The following is a 17075-nucleotide window of genomic DNA, read 5'->3' on the forward strand; positions in this document are numbered from 1 at the left end:
CTGCCCTCCCCTTTGATGTCAGTTCTAGAAAGCTCAGGGGAAGACTGTCAGGCAAGGCTCTCCCTCACTTCTTTATACCAGGCCTTCTTCTTCTTGTTGAATTGCTAAGTCATGTCTCACTCTCTTGTGACTCCATGGACTGTACCCCTGCCAGGCTCCTTTGTCCATGGGATATTCCAAGAATTCCAAGAATTCTAGGCTGGGTTGCCATTTCCTCCTCCAGGGGATCTTTCTGACCCAGAGACTGAGTCTGTGTCTCCTGCAGCTCCTGTATCTCAGGCGGATCCTTTACTGCTGAGCCACCAGGGAAGCTCGATATCAGCCCTAAGGGAGGTCAGATCTTTGTTGGAAAGTGCAGGCACCAGTCATGAGAAGGGAGGGATATGGTGCCTGCCAGGCCCTGTGACAGATGCTTTACAGTTACCACCACATGCCACCAGTCTTTCCAGACAGGGCTTGTCAAACTCCCTTCACAGTTAAAGAGCCCGAGGCTCTCTCAGTTTAATGATGTGACAAACTTTTCCATGGCTGGTAAGTGACATAGGCCCTTGATCTGAGTTAGTCTAAAGCTCACCCTCTCACTCCTGCAAGCCTGAGCTGACCTTGTACCCTTAATTCCCTTCTTATTCTCATTACTGTGAAATGTATTGGAAGCAATAAGAAGAAAGACTCTGAGGTCAAACTATTACATTGTAATACATAGCCAGAGCAATAATAATAATAATGCCAAAACAAATGTGACATATGAAGAGAGGAAAAAAGATAATATTTGCTGGCAATAAGATCATTTATGCATACATATGAGGTTTCAAATAAGCTTAAAGATCAAGGACTCACAAAACAATCATCACATAAGCATTTTTTTGTATAGAAAATATCTATTAGATCTAAAATATAAAATTTATTTATTAGAACAGAGATTGCCTGAGAAGTCTGGCTAAAGGACAGACGGCCAGGTTACCACATTTTGTTTCTCTCACAGGTCTCTACCTGGGCCCCCTTATTTATGTCATGGATTTCCCATCTCTTATCACTTCTAGGACAGGGACTCCTTCTCTGCAAGGTTTGGAGTAGGGAAACTGATCAGGGCTTTTCAGGGATGTGGCATTTCCTAAGAAGCCTTTAATCAAAGGGCCAAGGGCTTATAGGGGGACACCCATACATCTGGACTGAGGAAAGCACACCCAGGAATATTAGGTATAAGAAGGATCCAGGGAGAGACCTCAAGTTGAACATCTCTTTTGTCTGTTGTCACAGTATAGTTGTCAGGGACTTGAAACCTTTTGTCTAAGGAGGGCAATCTCAGGTCAGAGTAGGAATTGTCAAATATATATGTGAAGTCCCTTAATAAAAAGTGAAAGAAATAGCCACCCAGAACCACTGGGGTTCTGTAGTGTCCACTTGCTGCTGTCAGCCCTCGGAGGTCCTGAATTTCATCATAGGATGAGGTAGAGAGAGGCCTTGAGAGCTGAGAGAGAGTGCTACTGCCATGGGCAGGGCACGTTCCAGATCTAAGTCCTCCAGCTCCTCCCACATAGTGACATCCAGGGCAGATCCTTCATCTTGAGGTTGAAAAGAGAAGTAAGTATTCCAAGTAATTGAGTGCCAAGATGGAGCTTAAGGGAATACATTTTATGTCTTTTTTTGTTCTTGCTTGACCTCAGTAACTGGGATATGTATCTTTTTCTGCTTAGGGCTTTCTTTTTCATAGTATTGAAATATTCTTCCTTGTAATTGAAGGTTTCTTTGACTCCCGTATCTGTGTTTATGAACAAAGTATATCCCATTTATTACTGTTTTTCAGTATAAGTATAAAGCTTTTGGTATTTTCTATAATGAATCAGATAATGAATCAGAAATCCTTGAATCTCTGTGATTCAGAGAAAGATAACATGTCAAAAGTATTGGGAGTTTCTTGCCAATGTGAATGAAGACTAAGTGAAATTGTTGTTATCAGGAAATAAAGAAAAGGGTCTTGACTGTGTGGCATCTGCAATACAGTGGAACAGGAATTCCCAGCCCCTGTTTCCCTTCAGCAGCCCAGATTTTAAAATTGTATAAGTAACAAAATACCTTTATAAAAGGTCTAGAACCCAATTAAGAAATTGCAGTACCACAGGTAAGCATAAAACTTAGATCAGCTGCACTTGCAATGCATAAGCCCAGTGATTTGACTCTATTGGCATCACCCCCTGTCTCGGGCTGGTACAGCTTGGTACCAAAAGAGATTGCGACCTTTCCTGGTAGGGCAAAGTGACAATGGGGTGAATGTTTTGAGTGTCCAGGAAACTGTTAGTACTAAGAAAGGTATTCAAGAAAGGTGCAGGACACAAAATATCACAGAAAAGTGAGTTGTGCTTCTAAATACTGACAACAACCTATCTGAAAAAGAAGTTAAGAAAACAGTTCTATTTCAAATATGTCAAAAAGAATAAAGTACTTAGAAATAAATTTAATCAAGGAAGTGAAATGTCTGTACACTGAAGGCAACAAGACACTGATGGAACAAATTGGAAAAGACACAAATAAAAAGATGTCCCAAGTATATGGATTGGAAGAAGTCATACTGTTCAAATATCCATACTGCCCAAAGTGATCTACAGACTTAATGTACTGTGTGTCATAATTCCACTGGAATTTTCCAGAGAAATAGAAATGCTAAAATTCTTATGAAACCACAAAAGACCTTGGATAGACAAAATAACGTTGAGAAAGACGAGCAAAGGTGGAAGCCTGGCTCTTCTTGCCTTTGTTCAAGACAATATGATACCAGCATATACATAGATACACAGACCAATGGAACAGAATAGAGCCTAGAAATACAACCATGCACATATAGTCAAGTAATCTTTGACAAAGGCACAAAGAATACACAGTGAAAAAGATAGTATCCTCAGTCAACAAATAGTGTTGAGAAAACTGAATATTTGCATGAAAAGTATCAAACTGGAGTCGTATCTTACATCATACTCAAAAAATGCAGAATGGATTTAAGACTTAAAAATGAGATCAGAAACCTTAAAACAGTTAGAAGAACACATAGGGGAGAACTCTTTGTCGTTTGTCTTGGCAATGTTCTGGGGATTTTAGTTTTTTTGTTGTTGTTGTTCTTTGTAATTTGACAACAGAAACACAGGCAAGAAAAACAAAAATAAATGGCACTACATCAAATTAAAAAGATTCTGTATAGCAATGGAAACAATCAACTAAATGAAAAGGTGGAATAGGAGAAAAAGTTTGCAAGCCATATGTCTGATAACTTAATATAAAAGGAACTCAGACAACTCAATAACAGACTAATTAATTGAAAATAACTAAAAAAGGAGCAAAGAACCTAAATATTTTCCAAAGAAGACATACAAATGCCCAACAGCTATATGAAAAGGAGCTCAGCATCACTAACCACCAGAGAGATGATAATCCACACCACAGTAAGAGATCACCTCATACCTGTTGGGAGAGCTATTATCAAAAACCAAGTGATAACACGTTTTGGCAAGGGTGTTGAGAAAAGGGAACCTTTGCACACAGTTGCTGGGAATATAAATTGGCACAGCCACTATGGAAAAGAAGTGTGGAGGTTCCTCAGAAAATCACAACTGTAACTATCCTACGACTCAGCATTGCCAATTCCTTGTATGTAGTCGACCCTTGAACAACACAAATTTCAACTGTGCAGGTCCACATATAGATGAATTTTTTTCAATAAATACATTGGAAAACTATTCAGAGGTTTGAGATGACTTGAAAAAACAGGTGACTCGCATATCCTAGGAATATAAAAAGATTAAGAAAAAGCTGTCATGAATGCATAAAATTTATGTAGATACTAGTCTATTTTATCACTTCATGGGAAATAGATGGGGAAACAGTGTCAGACTTTATTTTTGGGGGCTCCAAAATCACTGCAGATGGTGACTGCAGCCATGAAATTAAAAGACGCTTACTCCTTGGAAGGAAAGTTATGACCAACCTAGATAGCATATTCAAAAGCAGAGACATTACTTTGTCAACAAAGGTCCGTCTAGTCAAGGCTATAGTTTTTCCTGTGGTCATGTATGGATGTGAGAGTTGGACTGTGAAGAAGGCTGAGCGCCAAAGAATTGAGGCTTTTGAACTGTGGTGTTGGAGAAGACTCTTGAGAGTCCCTTGGACTGCAAGGAGATCCAACCAGTCCATTCTGAAGGAGATCAGCCCTGGGATTTCTTTGGAAGGAATGATGCTAAAGCTGAAACTCCAGTACTTTGGCCACCTCATGCAAAGAGTTGACTCATTGGAAAAGACTCTGATGCTGGGAGGGATTGGGGGCAGGAGGAGAAGGGGATGACAGAGGATGAGATGGCTGGATGGCATCACCGACTAAATGGACGTGAGTCTGAGTGAACTCTGGGAGTGTGTGATGGACAGGGAGGCCTGGTGTGCTGTGATTCATGGGGTCGCAAAGAGTCAGACATGACTGAGTGAGTGAACTGAACTGAACTGAACCATAAAATATACACAAATATGAAAATATTAAATTTATCAAAAGTTATGCACGCGCGCGCACACACACACACACACACACACACACACACACTTATGGACCATGAATAGCACTATTCGTCCCTGATGAGCAGTTTCAGTAGTAAATTGTGATCTCAAAAAACTGACCACCAATGGTTTTCTGGTAGTTCTCATTGTGTTTACTATGATATATTGTAAACCTTGAATAACATGATAGGACTCATATGAAGTGCCCCTAGTGGTGCTGGAAGTGCTCTCAAGAAGCAGAGAGAAGTCACGACATTATGCAAAAAAGTTGAATTGCTTGTTGTGTACCACAGTGTGGGTCTGCAATCGTGGTTGCCACCATTTCAAGATGAATGAATCCAGCATAAGGACCACTGTAAGAAAAAGAACAGGAAATTTAAGTGCAGCTACACCAGCAGGTGTGAAAACCTTGTGCTTTTTGTGAACTACATTTTTATCTTGTGTTTAAAATATAGCTTGTATGTGGGTGCAGGATTGCAATAAGCAAGGCATACCTATAGACTCTAATATGATTGAAGAAAAATAAAAGTCATTATGACAACCTAAAGCAAAAGGCGGGTGTGAAGGATCTAAAGCTGGAGAATTTAATGGCAGCAAAGGATGGCCTGACAAATTTAGAAAGAGGTTTGACTTAAAATATCAAAATAATAGGAGAAGCAGCTTTTGCGAAATCAACAGGCAACAGATGCGTTCCCAGATGCCATTAAGAAAATCACTGGGTATTAGCTCTTCACGGGATAGCTATCCCAGAGTCTGGGTTGCTATCTCAATTTAGTTCCCTCAGATTGCCCTCGGGGCATTCAGACACGGGGTCCTTACCCTAAGCAATGCAGCCTGCGCCTCCCTGTCAAGCCGCCCCCCCCCCGCCGCCCCCCTACCTTGCTAGTGGCAGACGTGAGTGTCTAGGCTGCTGCTCCACTGGGAGTTGCCATTAGGCATGTAATCTGTGGGTTTTAATTATTTATGTATGTATTTTTTTTTTCCTCCCGATTATATTTCCCTCTAAGATTCCTAGGCTCACCACAGACCCGCCAGTGAGAGTGTTTCGTGGTGTTCGGAAACTACTCTCTTTAAGATTCCCTTCCCGGGATGGATTTCCATCCCTACCTCTTTTATCTCTATGTTTATCTTTTATATGTTGTCCTACCTCCTTTTGAAGACAATAAACTGCCTTTGTAGGTTCCTGATGTCCTCTGCCCGCGTTCAGAAGTTGTTTTGTGGAATTTTCTCAGCATTCAAATGTTCTTTCAATGAATTTGTGGGGGAGAAAGTGGTCTCCCCATCCTATTCCTCTGCCATCTTAGGACTGCCCCTTGAAACATGGGATCCTAATTCCACAACCAGGGTTTGAACTCATACCCCTTACACTGGAAGCACAGTTTTGTTTTCTGTAATTTAAACGTTTATTTTTTGCTTGGGGATAGCCGATTAAGAATATTGTGACAGTTTCAGATGAACAGTGCAGGGACTCACCCATACATAGACATGTATCCACTCTCCCCCAAACTCTCCTACCATCAATATTGCCACATAGCACATAACCAAAAGAATTAAGAGAGATAAAGGAGAGAAAGAGATAATGCTCACTAACCATATGATTATCTGCATGTGCAAATTCAGACACCCTCAAGTTATCAAGGGCTTACAAGATTATCAGGTGCTATGCTTCTATGTAGAAAGTAAATACTTAATTTTTTTAATTAAAAATATTTATTTTTGGCTGCTCTGAGTCTTAGCTGTGACACTCGGGATCTTTGTTGCCACATGCAGGCTCTTTAGTTGTGGCATATGAAAGTTTTAGTTGTGGCACATGAACTCTTAGTTCTGGTATGTGGGATCCAATTACCTGACCAGGGATCGAACCTGGGGCCCCTTCACTGGGAGTACAGAGTCATAACCACTGGACCAACAGGAGGGTCCTGAAAGCAAACATTTTAGAACCACCCTAAATCTGGTGGCTCAGAAAGTAAAGAATCCACCTGCAATGTGGGAGTCCTGGGTTTGATTCCTGGGTTTGGTACATCCGCTGGAGGAGAGCAACTCACTCCAGGATTCTTGCCTGGAGAATCCCCATGGACAGAGGAGCCTGGCAGGCTACAGTCCATGGGGTTGCAAAGAGTAGGACATGACTGAGCAACTAAGCACACACCCAAAATCTGGCTGAGGAGAAGAAATATATCAGCTCTTTTTCTCTGACAGCATAACATCTGTCCTGAGTTCCTTGATTTCTGCTGCATTTTCCTAATCTTACATCACTTTGGGGACTGAGACCCATTTTCTCCAAGATTTGCTAGAGGGTAACTGCTCAAGTGTTTGTAGGAATATGCATTTCCCAGGAAGCCTTTAATCAAGCAACAGAAACTCATATCAGAACTCCATAAAAGAGGACTGTGGAGACAGTGACTCCTGATTATAGTGGTCACCCAAAGAGCTATCTTAGATCAGTAGAAGGAGCAGTCTCAGGCTGTGGTAGATGTAGTAAGGATGCTGAGCAAGAGGAATCCAGAAGGACTCGAGTTGCATCCCTGCTGCCTGTTTTCGGAGGCCCTTCTGGACTACGATCACATGAGGGTCACCCTGACTTCCAACTTGGAATTCTCAAGGAGACTAGGACCTTGATGTAAGACAAGTAGCTTCACAAAGCAGAGAGTGGAGTTACAGGGTTCGTCCCGTGTCAATGTGAGGACGTGAAAGTGCACTCACAGTAGCACACACTGCATCGAAGGAGGCCCTGGAAAATCTCTATCGCTGTGCTCCCCAGGAATCTCAGGGCACAGATGTCAGGTTGATTTCAGTCTGGAAATTCTCAGTGAGGTGAGGCCTCTGTCTAATAGGATCAGCCTATTAGATGGGTGGAGGAACCTGAGCCTAAGCAGGACCTCAGATGACAATGCTGAGTGTTAGTGGGGACCGCTGGAGAGGGAGCCAAACAGCATTCTGTAAATTCTTAGCTCTGAGAGACCCAGAACAGCTACTTCTAAGTGGTCCCCACATTCCACCTGTGTGAACTCAGGGAGGACAAGGCCTTCTCTAGCAGGATAGGGCCCCAGATCTGCAGAGGGGTGTCATCTTGACCATAACCGGACTTAAGGTGAGGACGATCAGTGCTAATGAGAGGATCTCCCCAGAACAGTGCTCTGATTCCTTCCACTAGGGACTTGGGTTGGAGAAGGAAATGGCAACCCACTCCAGTGTTCTTGCCTGGAGAATCCCAGGGAAGGGGGAGCCTGGAGGGCTGCCATCTATGGGGTCGCACAGAGTCGGACATGACTGAAGTGACTTAGCAGCAGCAGTAGCAGGGACTTCGGAAGGCAAGGGCTTTGTTTGGGGGCTGTAGGACTTGGGTTTATAGATGGAGGCGTTCGGGGCTTTGATAAACTGCACACGTAGGACCCTGAGAGCGAATCCAGGGACAGATGAATATTGAGCTACCGGGCTTCCCGTAGCATGCTGCCCTTGCCGTCGACCCCAGACGACCTCACGTAGGACCCTACGCAGCTCCCCTCCACTTCCGCTTCGAAGGCGAGGAGCTCGACCAGTAGCCGCAGTAACCGTTTGGCGGAGACTTAGTGTCCAGGACTCGTCTGGAACCAAGGTGAGGACTTGAATGTAGCTGAAGGGACTTTCCCAACCCTCCCAGTAATAAAAGTGACCCATCCACATCCCACCCCTGTGATATGGCTCTTGTGGGCCCCTCAGAGCTATCGGCTGAATGTGGTCTAGAGTGTCTCAGGCTAAGGCGTTGGTCTGTGGGGGTAGGCCCAGATTCTACCCCGTAGGAGGTCTAGGACCTAGATTATGGCCCTGAGGGCTGAGGAGCAGAGTTCGACACTGCAAGAGGGCCACACTGAGCGACTCCCCTATACTGGGCTCTAGGAGGCCTCGGTTAAGCTGGCCAACTGTGGTGCCCCCTGGTGTCCACTGGAGGTGGTTTTGGTGAAGTGAGAACCTTGCTCTAACCGAATAAACCCAGTTCAACAAAGGGAGCTAGTCTGCAACATGATTCATGGTTGTGTCGCTGAGTAAGGATGGCGGCCACTTCCTTAAGAAACGGGGCCACATAAAGCGCCAGCCCTGTTTTAAAGCCTGGGAGAATTGGGCGTTTTGACATGACACTTGCCGGGACATCTCAGGGAAATGAGCAACCAGGTCAAAGTGGTAGCCTTAGGTTATTAAGGGAGGGTTTCAGATTTGCCAGGGGTCATGGTGAGAACCTCGGGGGCTATGGATATGTTCGACACCACATCATTCGGACCAAATCCTCCCTGACGTCATCCCTGGCAGACCTCAAGAATACATGTCAGTCCCCACTGTGGGCTAAGGAGTGGTCAGCTAAGGCAGTGGTGAACAGAGGGAGTGCTCTTAGACCCTGTCATGTGTCAACTGTAGACCTTGGATACTTCTATGTCCTGGCTATTGTAAATAGTGCTGCAGTGAACATTTGAGTACAAGTGTCTTTTTCAGTTAGTTTCCTCAGGATATATCCTCTGTAATGGTACTGTTGGCTCATGTGGTAGTTTTATTTATAGTTTTTTATGCAGAGTGAATTAAGTCAGAAGGAGGAAAGCTCATATCATATATTAATGCATATATATGGAATCCAGAAAGATGGTACTGATGAACCTCTTTGCAGGACAGCCTGGCTCTGCAGACATAGAGAACACAATGTGTAAACAGTGGGGGAAGGAGAGGGAGGGACAGATTGAGAGAGTTACATTGAAAACGTTCACATTACCATATGTAAAATAAATAACCACTGGGAATTAGTTTTATGACTCAGGGAGCTCAAAGCCAGTGCTCTAACAGCTTAAGAGGGGTGGGATGGGGTGGAGGGGAGAGAGAGTTTGGAGAGGGAGGGGACATACAGTATACCTATGGCTGATTCATATTGATGTGGGGCAGAAAATAACACAATATTGTAAAGATATTATCCTTCCATTAAAAATAAATAAATTTGTTTTAAAAAAGACATATAGAAGAAAAGAGAAGCAAAAAAAAAAAAAATTTTAACTTTGAATTGGGATCTTGAATGGGACCACAGGGACATCAACCTGCCTGCAACAGCTTCCATTCTTAGGAGACCGTGTTTGGGAAGATGAGGTCATCTTCACTTCCTCCTGTGGGGACACAGGGTGATTGGCTTTTACTATCAGACAGGTATCAGTTCAGGAGAAAGGGGAGGTTCTCTGCCAGGCGCCCAGTTAAGGAACCTGAGTGAGGACTCAGAGCATGCATCCCAACCCTTGGATTTCAGCCCAGGAAATCTCAGGGATGGGCTGTGAGGTTGAACATCTGCTTTACTGTTTTATACCAAGTCTAGGGGAGGGGAAATGTCTTGTCTGAAGGTGCAGCCACCAGTTAGCAAATGGAGAATAGTGCCCAGCATTTTAAGGAGCCAAGGTAAGGACCATGAATGATGATCCCAGTGAAGTCAGGGTAGAAAAGACCCTACTGAGCTCTCAGCACTGGGTATCCCCTGGGAGGGAGGTGGACTGAGGCATCCCTTCACTTGCTTCTGGATCATGTGGAGTTCTGAAGTGTCTGCATCAGAGCCAGGACTTGATGTGATAATACTGAAGATGAGCAGAGAGGACCCCACTGTCAGCACCTGGTGTCACCTCAGTAAATGCAAAGCAGGGCTGAGAGGATGCAGAGGAATAGTAAGGCCTCTGTTCTTCCTCTGGGATTCTCAGGGGACAGGCTGAGCAGGAGGCTTATGGGTTGCTAGGGCAGTGTCCTCAAGGACACCTGCAGAGGCGGCCTTTGATTAAGCCAAGGTAGAATCTCCCTGTTCTAACGTGCTCATGTCACCTCATTCTCCATCCTCCAGGTGCCCCAATCTCCTGTCTATTGGCCCAGACCCCTGCCTGCGGTCCCTGACCACAGCTGTCATGCCTCGTGGGCAGAAGAGTAAGCACCGTGCTCGTGAGAAACGTCGCCAGGCCCGGGCTGAGATCCAGGGTCTTCATGATCAGGCTACCACATCTAGGGGAGAAGAGACCACCTCCTCCTCCCCTCCTGATTCAGAGAGTGCTCCCTCAAGCTTGTCTGCTGCTGGCACCCCCAAGGGGCCTCCAGGAGCCCAAGGCACCACCAGTGCTGCTGCAGGTGCTATACGCAAAAGATCTGGTGGTGGTGGCACAGCACGCTCGAGATCTGGAGTAGGTGGCACAGCACGCTCGAGATCTGGTGTAGGTGCCGAGGGCCAAGTTCAGGGAGGTGAAAATTCCTCCCAGGCCTCAGCTGCTGCTGAGAGCTCTCATACAGATCTTCTGACCATGGAGTCAGAGAATTTGGTGAAGTACATGCTGTTAAAATATAAGATGAGGGAGCTAATTAAGAGGTCAGAAATGGTGAAGGTTATCCACAGAAGGTACAAGGCGCAATTCCCTGAGATCCTCAGCAGGGCCTCTGAGCACATGGAGATGGTGTTTGGCATGGTGCTGAAGGAAGTCAGGCCCAACAGTCACTGCTATACCCTGGTGAGCAACCTAGATCTCAGCGACAGTGAGTCTATGAGAGGTGACTGGGGGCTGCCGAAGAATGGTCTTCTGATGCCTCTGCTGGGTGTCATCTACCTGAATGGCCATCGTGCCTCTGAGGAGGAGGTCTGGAAGTTCCTGAATATTCTGGGCATCTATGATGGAAGAATGCACTTCATCTTTGGAGACACCAGGAAGCTCATCACAGAAAATCTGGTGCAGGAAGAGTACCTGGAATACAACCAGGTGCCTGGCAGCAATCCCCCTCGCTATGAGTTCCTCTGGGGTCCTAAAGCGCTCACAGAAAACAGCAAGACGAAAGTCCTGCAATTTTTGACCAAGGTCAACAATTTGGTCCCTGACGCCTTACTGCCGCATTATGAGGAGGCTTTGAGAGAGGAGGCAGAGAGAACCGGAGCCAGAGCTGCAACCGGGACCGGCCCTTCTGCCTCAGCCAGCGCTGACCCTTCTGCCTCGGCCAGACCTGGCACTTCTGCTGCAGCCAGGGCTGGCACTTCAGCCTCAGCCATGGCTGATATGTCTGCCTTGGCCGGTGCTGGCCCTTTGGCCTCGGCCAGGGATGGCACTTCTGCTGCAGCCAGGGATGGCACTTCTGCTGCAGCCAGGGATGGCACTTCTGCCTCAACCAGTGCCCACTCCAGGGCCACATCCAGCCACTCATCTGGCCCCTAGTGTGGTCTGAAGCCCATTCTTCACTTTGTGGTTGGAAAAGCCTGTCAACCTGTGTTCCGAATATGCATCAATAACTTGTTGACTTTTTATTCCTCAATTTTCAATTGTTACTTTTTACAACAAAGTTTATTTTAGGTTCATGATAGAAGTATTTGAATTACGTGGGTCTCATGCTGTTTGCTGTTTGTCAGATTTAGGATTAAGAGTTTTGTTCTTTGAAATACATACTGGAAATCCTCAAATCACTTTTGTGATCCAAGATGAGAATAACTACACTTTAGGATAAGAATATCCATAGAAATATGCAAGACACCACACTAAGGCTCAGAACATAGAAGCACAGACAAATAGCTGAAAGTTTGTCAATTTGGGGTTTGCTTTACTTACTCTCTGTTTAGTTTCCCTTTATATAAATGTAAAAGATATATACTTTGATTGGATTATATTTTTCAAGAATGTTTGAGAATATAAATTACAGCAAATGATTTATACGTGGTTCTTCTTTTACACAAACATTAATTGAGCATCTGCTCTTAAGAAAACTTCATGCTTGTACTGGCAATGTTTAGTCAAAAAAAAAAAAAAAGCAGTGCATGCCTCTGCCCATGCAGTTATAGTTTCTCAGAGAAGCTGTCATTATTTGGAAGAGGCTGAGTTACTCTCTAAATCAGAACGAACAAGAAAGAAGCAAGGTAAAGAGGGGGTGGCAAGAACATATTACTTTGGTTTCATTGCTAAGCAGAAGTTTGGCTGATTGGGGAGGTTGGATCTTTTTTTATTTTTTATCAGTTAGAACACTGCATAGTCCCTGACATCTCTTAGATGCCAAAAAAAGCAAAAAACAAAAAACCCAGCTGATGTAACATCTGAGGTCAAGATAATCATAGTGATAACTGCCATTGCCCCTAATGTCTCAATAGATACAGGCGCCGTGCCCAATGCTTTCCATAAATACATATATTCCACCAATCCTACCAGACAGAGCTTATCAAACTCACTTTACAGTGGAGAGCCTGAGGCTTATAGAGTTAGAGTTTGGTTTTGTGCCAAAATACTTAAGGCTGGTAATTGACAGAGCTGGGACTAGACTCCTGCCCTAAACTAACATGAGCAGTCGTACTATTCTTCTCTCCCCACCCTGAGACACACCCTCGTCTTTTTTTAAACAAGTACTTTTGACATTTCATTTCCTTTTCTTTATTATTTACTTTTTATTTATTTATTTATTTGGCTGTGCTGAATCTTATTTGCGGCACATGGGATTTACTTCCCTGACAAGGGATCAAACCTGGGCCCCCTGCATCAGGAGCCTGGGGTGCTAGCCACTGGACCACCAGTAAAGTCCCCACCCTGTATCTTGTATTTCAGTGTTTTTCTCAGCACTTCAAAATTTGTCCTAGGTGATAAAAAAAGAATGCCCTTGTGCTCAAGCTACTGGATTGGAATGTGTAGCCAGAGCAGTAAGAATACCAAATATATTTAACAAAAAATACGTATACCTTATTCATTACTCACGGATGAAAGAAAGAGACAATATTCTGTGCCAGTATAAGCATGTACGTTGGCCATGTTAGATAACCTCTGAAGACCAAGGGCTCTCCATATCTTGCTTACAGTCTCTTGCCTATAGAAAGTAAATCTATCAGAACAGAAATGCCATGAGAACCTTCACCTGGCTGATGAGGAGATAGATTGATGTACTTTTTTTTTTTTCCCTGACGGGCTGCCACCTCTCCTGGGACTCCTTGGGCTATAGCTTGTCCATCTCCCATCACTCCTGGGACAGGGACCCATTCATTCTCTGTAGCACTGCAGAGCAAACGGCTCAAGAGTTTGCAGAGATGTGGAATTTCCCCAGAAGCCTTTAATCCAAGACACAGCAAGGTGAGGACCCCATGGAGGAGGATTGAGGAGAGCAACACCCCAGAATATGGGGTGGGAGTCACTGGGACAGCACTCCCGTCTGCTCTCAGACACAGGATCTCAGAACTGTTAGGCTAAGCATGCCTCGCTTATTTTTCAGGCTTCTCAGAAACTTGGTCTTGGGACCGAGTTCTGATCTGAGGTTAGATAGGAGAGAGGGTCAGTCTCTCAGAAATGATGGTGATAAACCTGAATGAGGGTGATAGAAAGACCCAGCCACAACAGTAGCAACTTGTAAAGACCCGTCCTCATTGGCAATCCCATGAAGTCCAGAACAATCCAGGCTGCTATGGTTAACATTTTCAGCTCAGGTCCCAGGAAGGTGGGGACATTGGGAATCAGCAGAGTCCTCAGCCTCAGATCAGCAGAGAATAGAGCCCCAGGAAGGGTGCAGAGTCAAATTGAAGACCCAGGGTGTGGATATGGAAGCCCCTCAACCCCAGCCGACAGGGCTACACTAAGTCCCTCCTCTCCAGTTAGCCCTGGGAAGCATAGGTAAGTGCTAGCCAGCTCAAGGGCCCCCTGACTTCTGACTGGAGGGTGTCAAGGAGATGTGGACCTTGGTTTATAGGCTGGCTCTTCATCAGAGAATGGAAATCCCAGGCATGACATTTTCACAGTCCTGTATGAGGAGTGTGTCAGCCAACTACCCCATTACAGATAAATTCTTAGAAAGTCCTGCAAATGTAATGGGCCCTGGGAGGGAAGAGGCAGGGCTTTCACAGAGTAAGTGTATCCCTTATTTCTTGAAGGAGAATGGCTTCAGGGCATTAAAATCCTTGGACTAATGGAGGAAGCCTCTATCAGCTGAGGAAGGGTACCCAGTTCCTAAAAGGAAATCAACTGATGGCACTGACTGACAGCGAAGGATCCCTCCCAGAAAGAAGGGGGCTACAGAGGGCACTGTTCTTGTTAGGGCTTAGACTGTGCCACTTAGGCCTGGTGACATGGTGAGTCCTACTCACTTCCTTCCAGAACATTTCATGGAGGTAAGGAACCTCATCCTGATCAAAGGGAGCAGCCACAGCTCATAGAAGTATGATTTCCAGATTGTGCCAGAAGCCAAGGTAAGGACCCTGATGACTGAAAAGACCACCCACCTCAAAACAATGGGGCAGAACTTATTCCTTCCACTACTGTTAGCCTCGGAAGACCACAGGCTGTGGTGGCCCAATGAGGCAAATTCCACCTCTTCCTCGCGGGTCTCAGGGAATTGGGGGCATGAGGGGAGAAGCCTTAAGGTAAGTCAGTGAATATTTCCAGGTTGTAAATATTTCAAGGTTATTTCTAAGTCAGGGTGAGGATGGTAAAGAATGTGGGAACCCACATACCAGGATGACCACATAGAATCCTCCCTAGTATCAGGCTAGAAGGCCCCAGGCAGAGTTGTCAGCCCAAGGGACCCTTCAGTTCTGACCGAGGAGTAGCAGGAAAGTTAGGGTTTTGGTCTGATGGTGGTGGTCCCATGTCAACAGAGGGGGGGATCTTGGGCTTGGCTGAGAGTCAAATTTGGGACCCTGATTTGAAACCCTGATTTGGGACCCTGAGAGGAACTGTCTTTTATCCTCAACCAGCTTCTAGAGCTTTCATCCTTGTGAGACTATGGGCAGGGGTAGCTAGATAAGGCCACCCTTATTTCCTCCTCCAGGCTCACAGGGAGGTATGGGTCTTACTATGAGGAGATAAGCCTCAGGTCCAGAAGGAGGGGATTCCCCAGGCCCCACCACAAGTCAAATTTTGGAGCCTGAGTGCAGACTGAGGAGTGGACCCATCCTTGAATAGAGACAAAGAGTGTCATGCCATACCCTTTGATATCAGTTCTAGAAAGCTCCGGGGAGGGCTGTCAGGCAAGGCTTTCCCTTACTTCTTTATATCAGGCCTTCTTTTTGTCATTGTTGAATCACTAAGTCGTGCCTGGCTCTTTTTTGATTCATGGACTGTAGCCCCCAGGCTCCTCTGTCCATGGGATTCTTCAGGGAAAAACTGGAGTGGGTTGCCATTTCCTCCTCCAGGGAATCTTCCCAACCCAGGGACTGATTTAGGTCTCCTGAAGCTCCTGTATGTACCATAGGCAGATACTTTACTGCTGAGCCACTAAAGTGGTCCTATTTCAGGCCTAAGGGAGGTCAGATCTTTGCTGGAAAGTGCAGCCACCAGTCATGAGAAAGGAGGCATATGGTGCCTTCCAGGCACTGTGGTAGATGCTTTACAATTACCATGCTACCAGTCCTTCCAGACAGGGCTTCTCAAACTCACTTCACAGATAAAGAGCCTGAGGCGCTCTCAGAGAGTTTAATGACCTGACAAACTTCCCATGGCTGGTAAGTGGCAAGGATGGTCGTAGGCCCTTGAGGTGAGTTAGTCTAAAGCTCACCCTCTCACTCCTGCAAGCCTGAGCTGACCTTGTGCCCTTAATTCCCCTTTTATTTTCATTACTGTGAAATGTATCAGAAGCAATAAGAAGAAGGACTCTCAGGTCAAACTATTATATTGTAATACATAGCTAGAGCAATAATAATAATAAAACTAAAATAAATGTGACATGTGAAGAGAAGAAACAAAGCAATGATGTTTGCTGACAATAGGATCATCTGTCCATATATATGAAGTCTCGGATAAGCTAAAAAGATCTGAAAGCTTTACGGTTACACATAAGCTCCAAAGATCAGGATTCAAAAACAAGTCATCTCAGAGCCATTTCTTTGTATAAAGAAATATCTATTAGACATAAAATATAAAGTTTATGTATTCGAACATAAGTTCCCTGTGAAGTCTGGCTGAAGGAGAGAAGGGACAGGTTTGCCGGAGTCCAGCTCCAGCAGCCAGGGAATCAGCCTGAAGGGATGAGCGGTGCCGGCCAAGAATGATGTAGCCTCTGACTCGAGGTACGGACCTACATGTTTATTTCAAGCATCAGGTCTTCTTTTATACTTTGACAAAAACATTAGGTCAGAGGTTTGACATTTTTCAGTTCCCCCTCACCCAGATTTATTGTCTCATTGTTGCCCTTTAAACAGAGTTCCTGTTTCAGCCATTCTCTCAGAATGGTGTTTACTTGTGATTACATTGTAACTCATGCTTATGTCTGGGCTGCCTACCACATCCCTCAGTTTATTTCTTACCTTTCTAAATCCTGCTTGCCCCTAGTATCCTAAGCTCACTCTCTCCTAAAAAGGCTTCTCGCTATTCTTAATTATTCCTAAACCCTAAATTCAGCAAACTTCCTTTGCCATCAACATTTCCCTCACAAACAGGTCTCAGATAACAATCCTTCCCATGGCCTCAAGCTGCGGCCTACATGCTCACCCTGGGACATTCTTTGTAAAAATCCTTGAACAAATGCCAATGGTTACTTTATAGATTATTTTATGGGCACAACTGCAGAAGGCTTTGTGCTTTCTCATAGTTTTCTGAAGAACAACAAGCACCTTAACGTTCTTTCCAGCC

At 45.0% G+C, this 17075-nt stretch overlaps 1 protein-coding gene across 1 annotated transcript; it reads left to right on the plus strand.

Annotated features, from left to right (window-relative positions):
• The first annotated feature begins 10364 nt into the window (after nucleotides 1-10364).
• Nucleotides 10365-12133, plus strand: LOC113887648 (melanoma-associated antigen B2-like). Its single transcript, XM_027534820.1, has one exon. The coding sequence runs from the start codon at nucleotides 10422-10424 to the stop codon at nucleotides 11703-11705; it is 1284 nt and encodes a 427-aa protein (XP_027390621.1). The 5' UTR covers nucleotides 10365-10421; the 3' UTR covers nucleotides 11706-12133.
• Nucleotides 12134-17075: the final 4942 nt, after the last annotated feature.

The sequence above is a fragment of the Bos indicus x Bos taurus genome, chromosome X (assembly GCF_003369695.1).
Source record: "Bos indicus x Bos taurus breed Angus x Brahman F1 hybrid chromosome X, Bos_hybrid_MaternalHap_v2.0, whole genome shotgun sequence".
Classification (NCBI taxonomy): Eukaryota; Metazoa; Chordata; class Mammalia; order Artiodactyla; family Bovidae; genus Bos; species Bos indicus x Bos taurus.

Bases quoted from the DNA above. Each gene is read 5' to 3' on its own strand.
- LOC113887648 (XM_027534820.1), top strand. From the start codon at position 10,422: ATGCCTCGTGGGCAGAAGAGTAAGCACCGTGCTCGTGAGAAACGTCGC.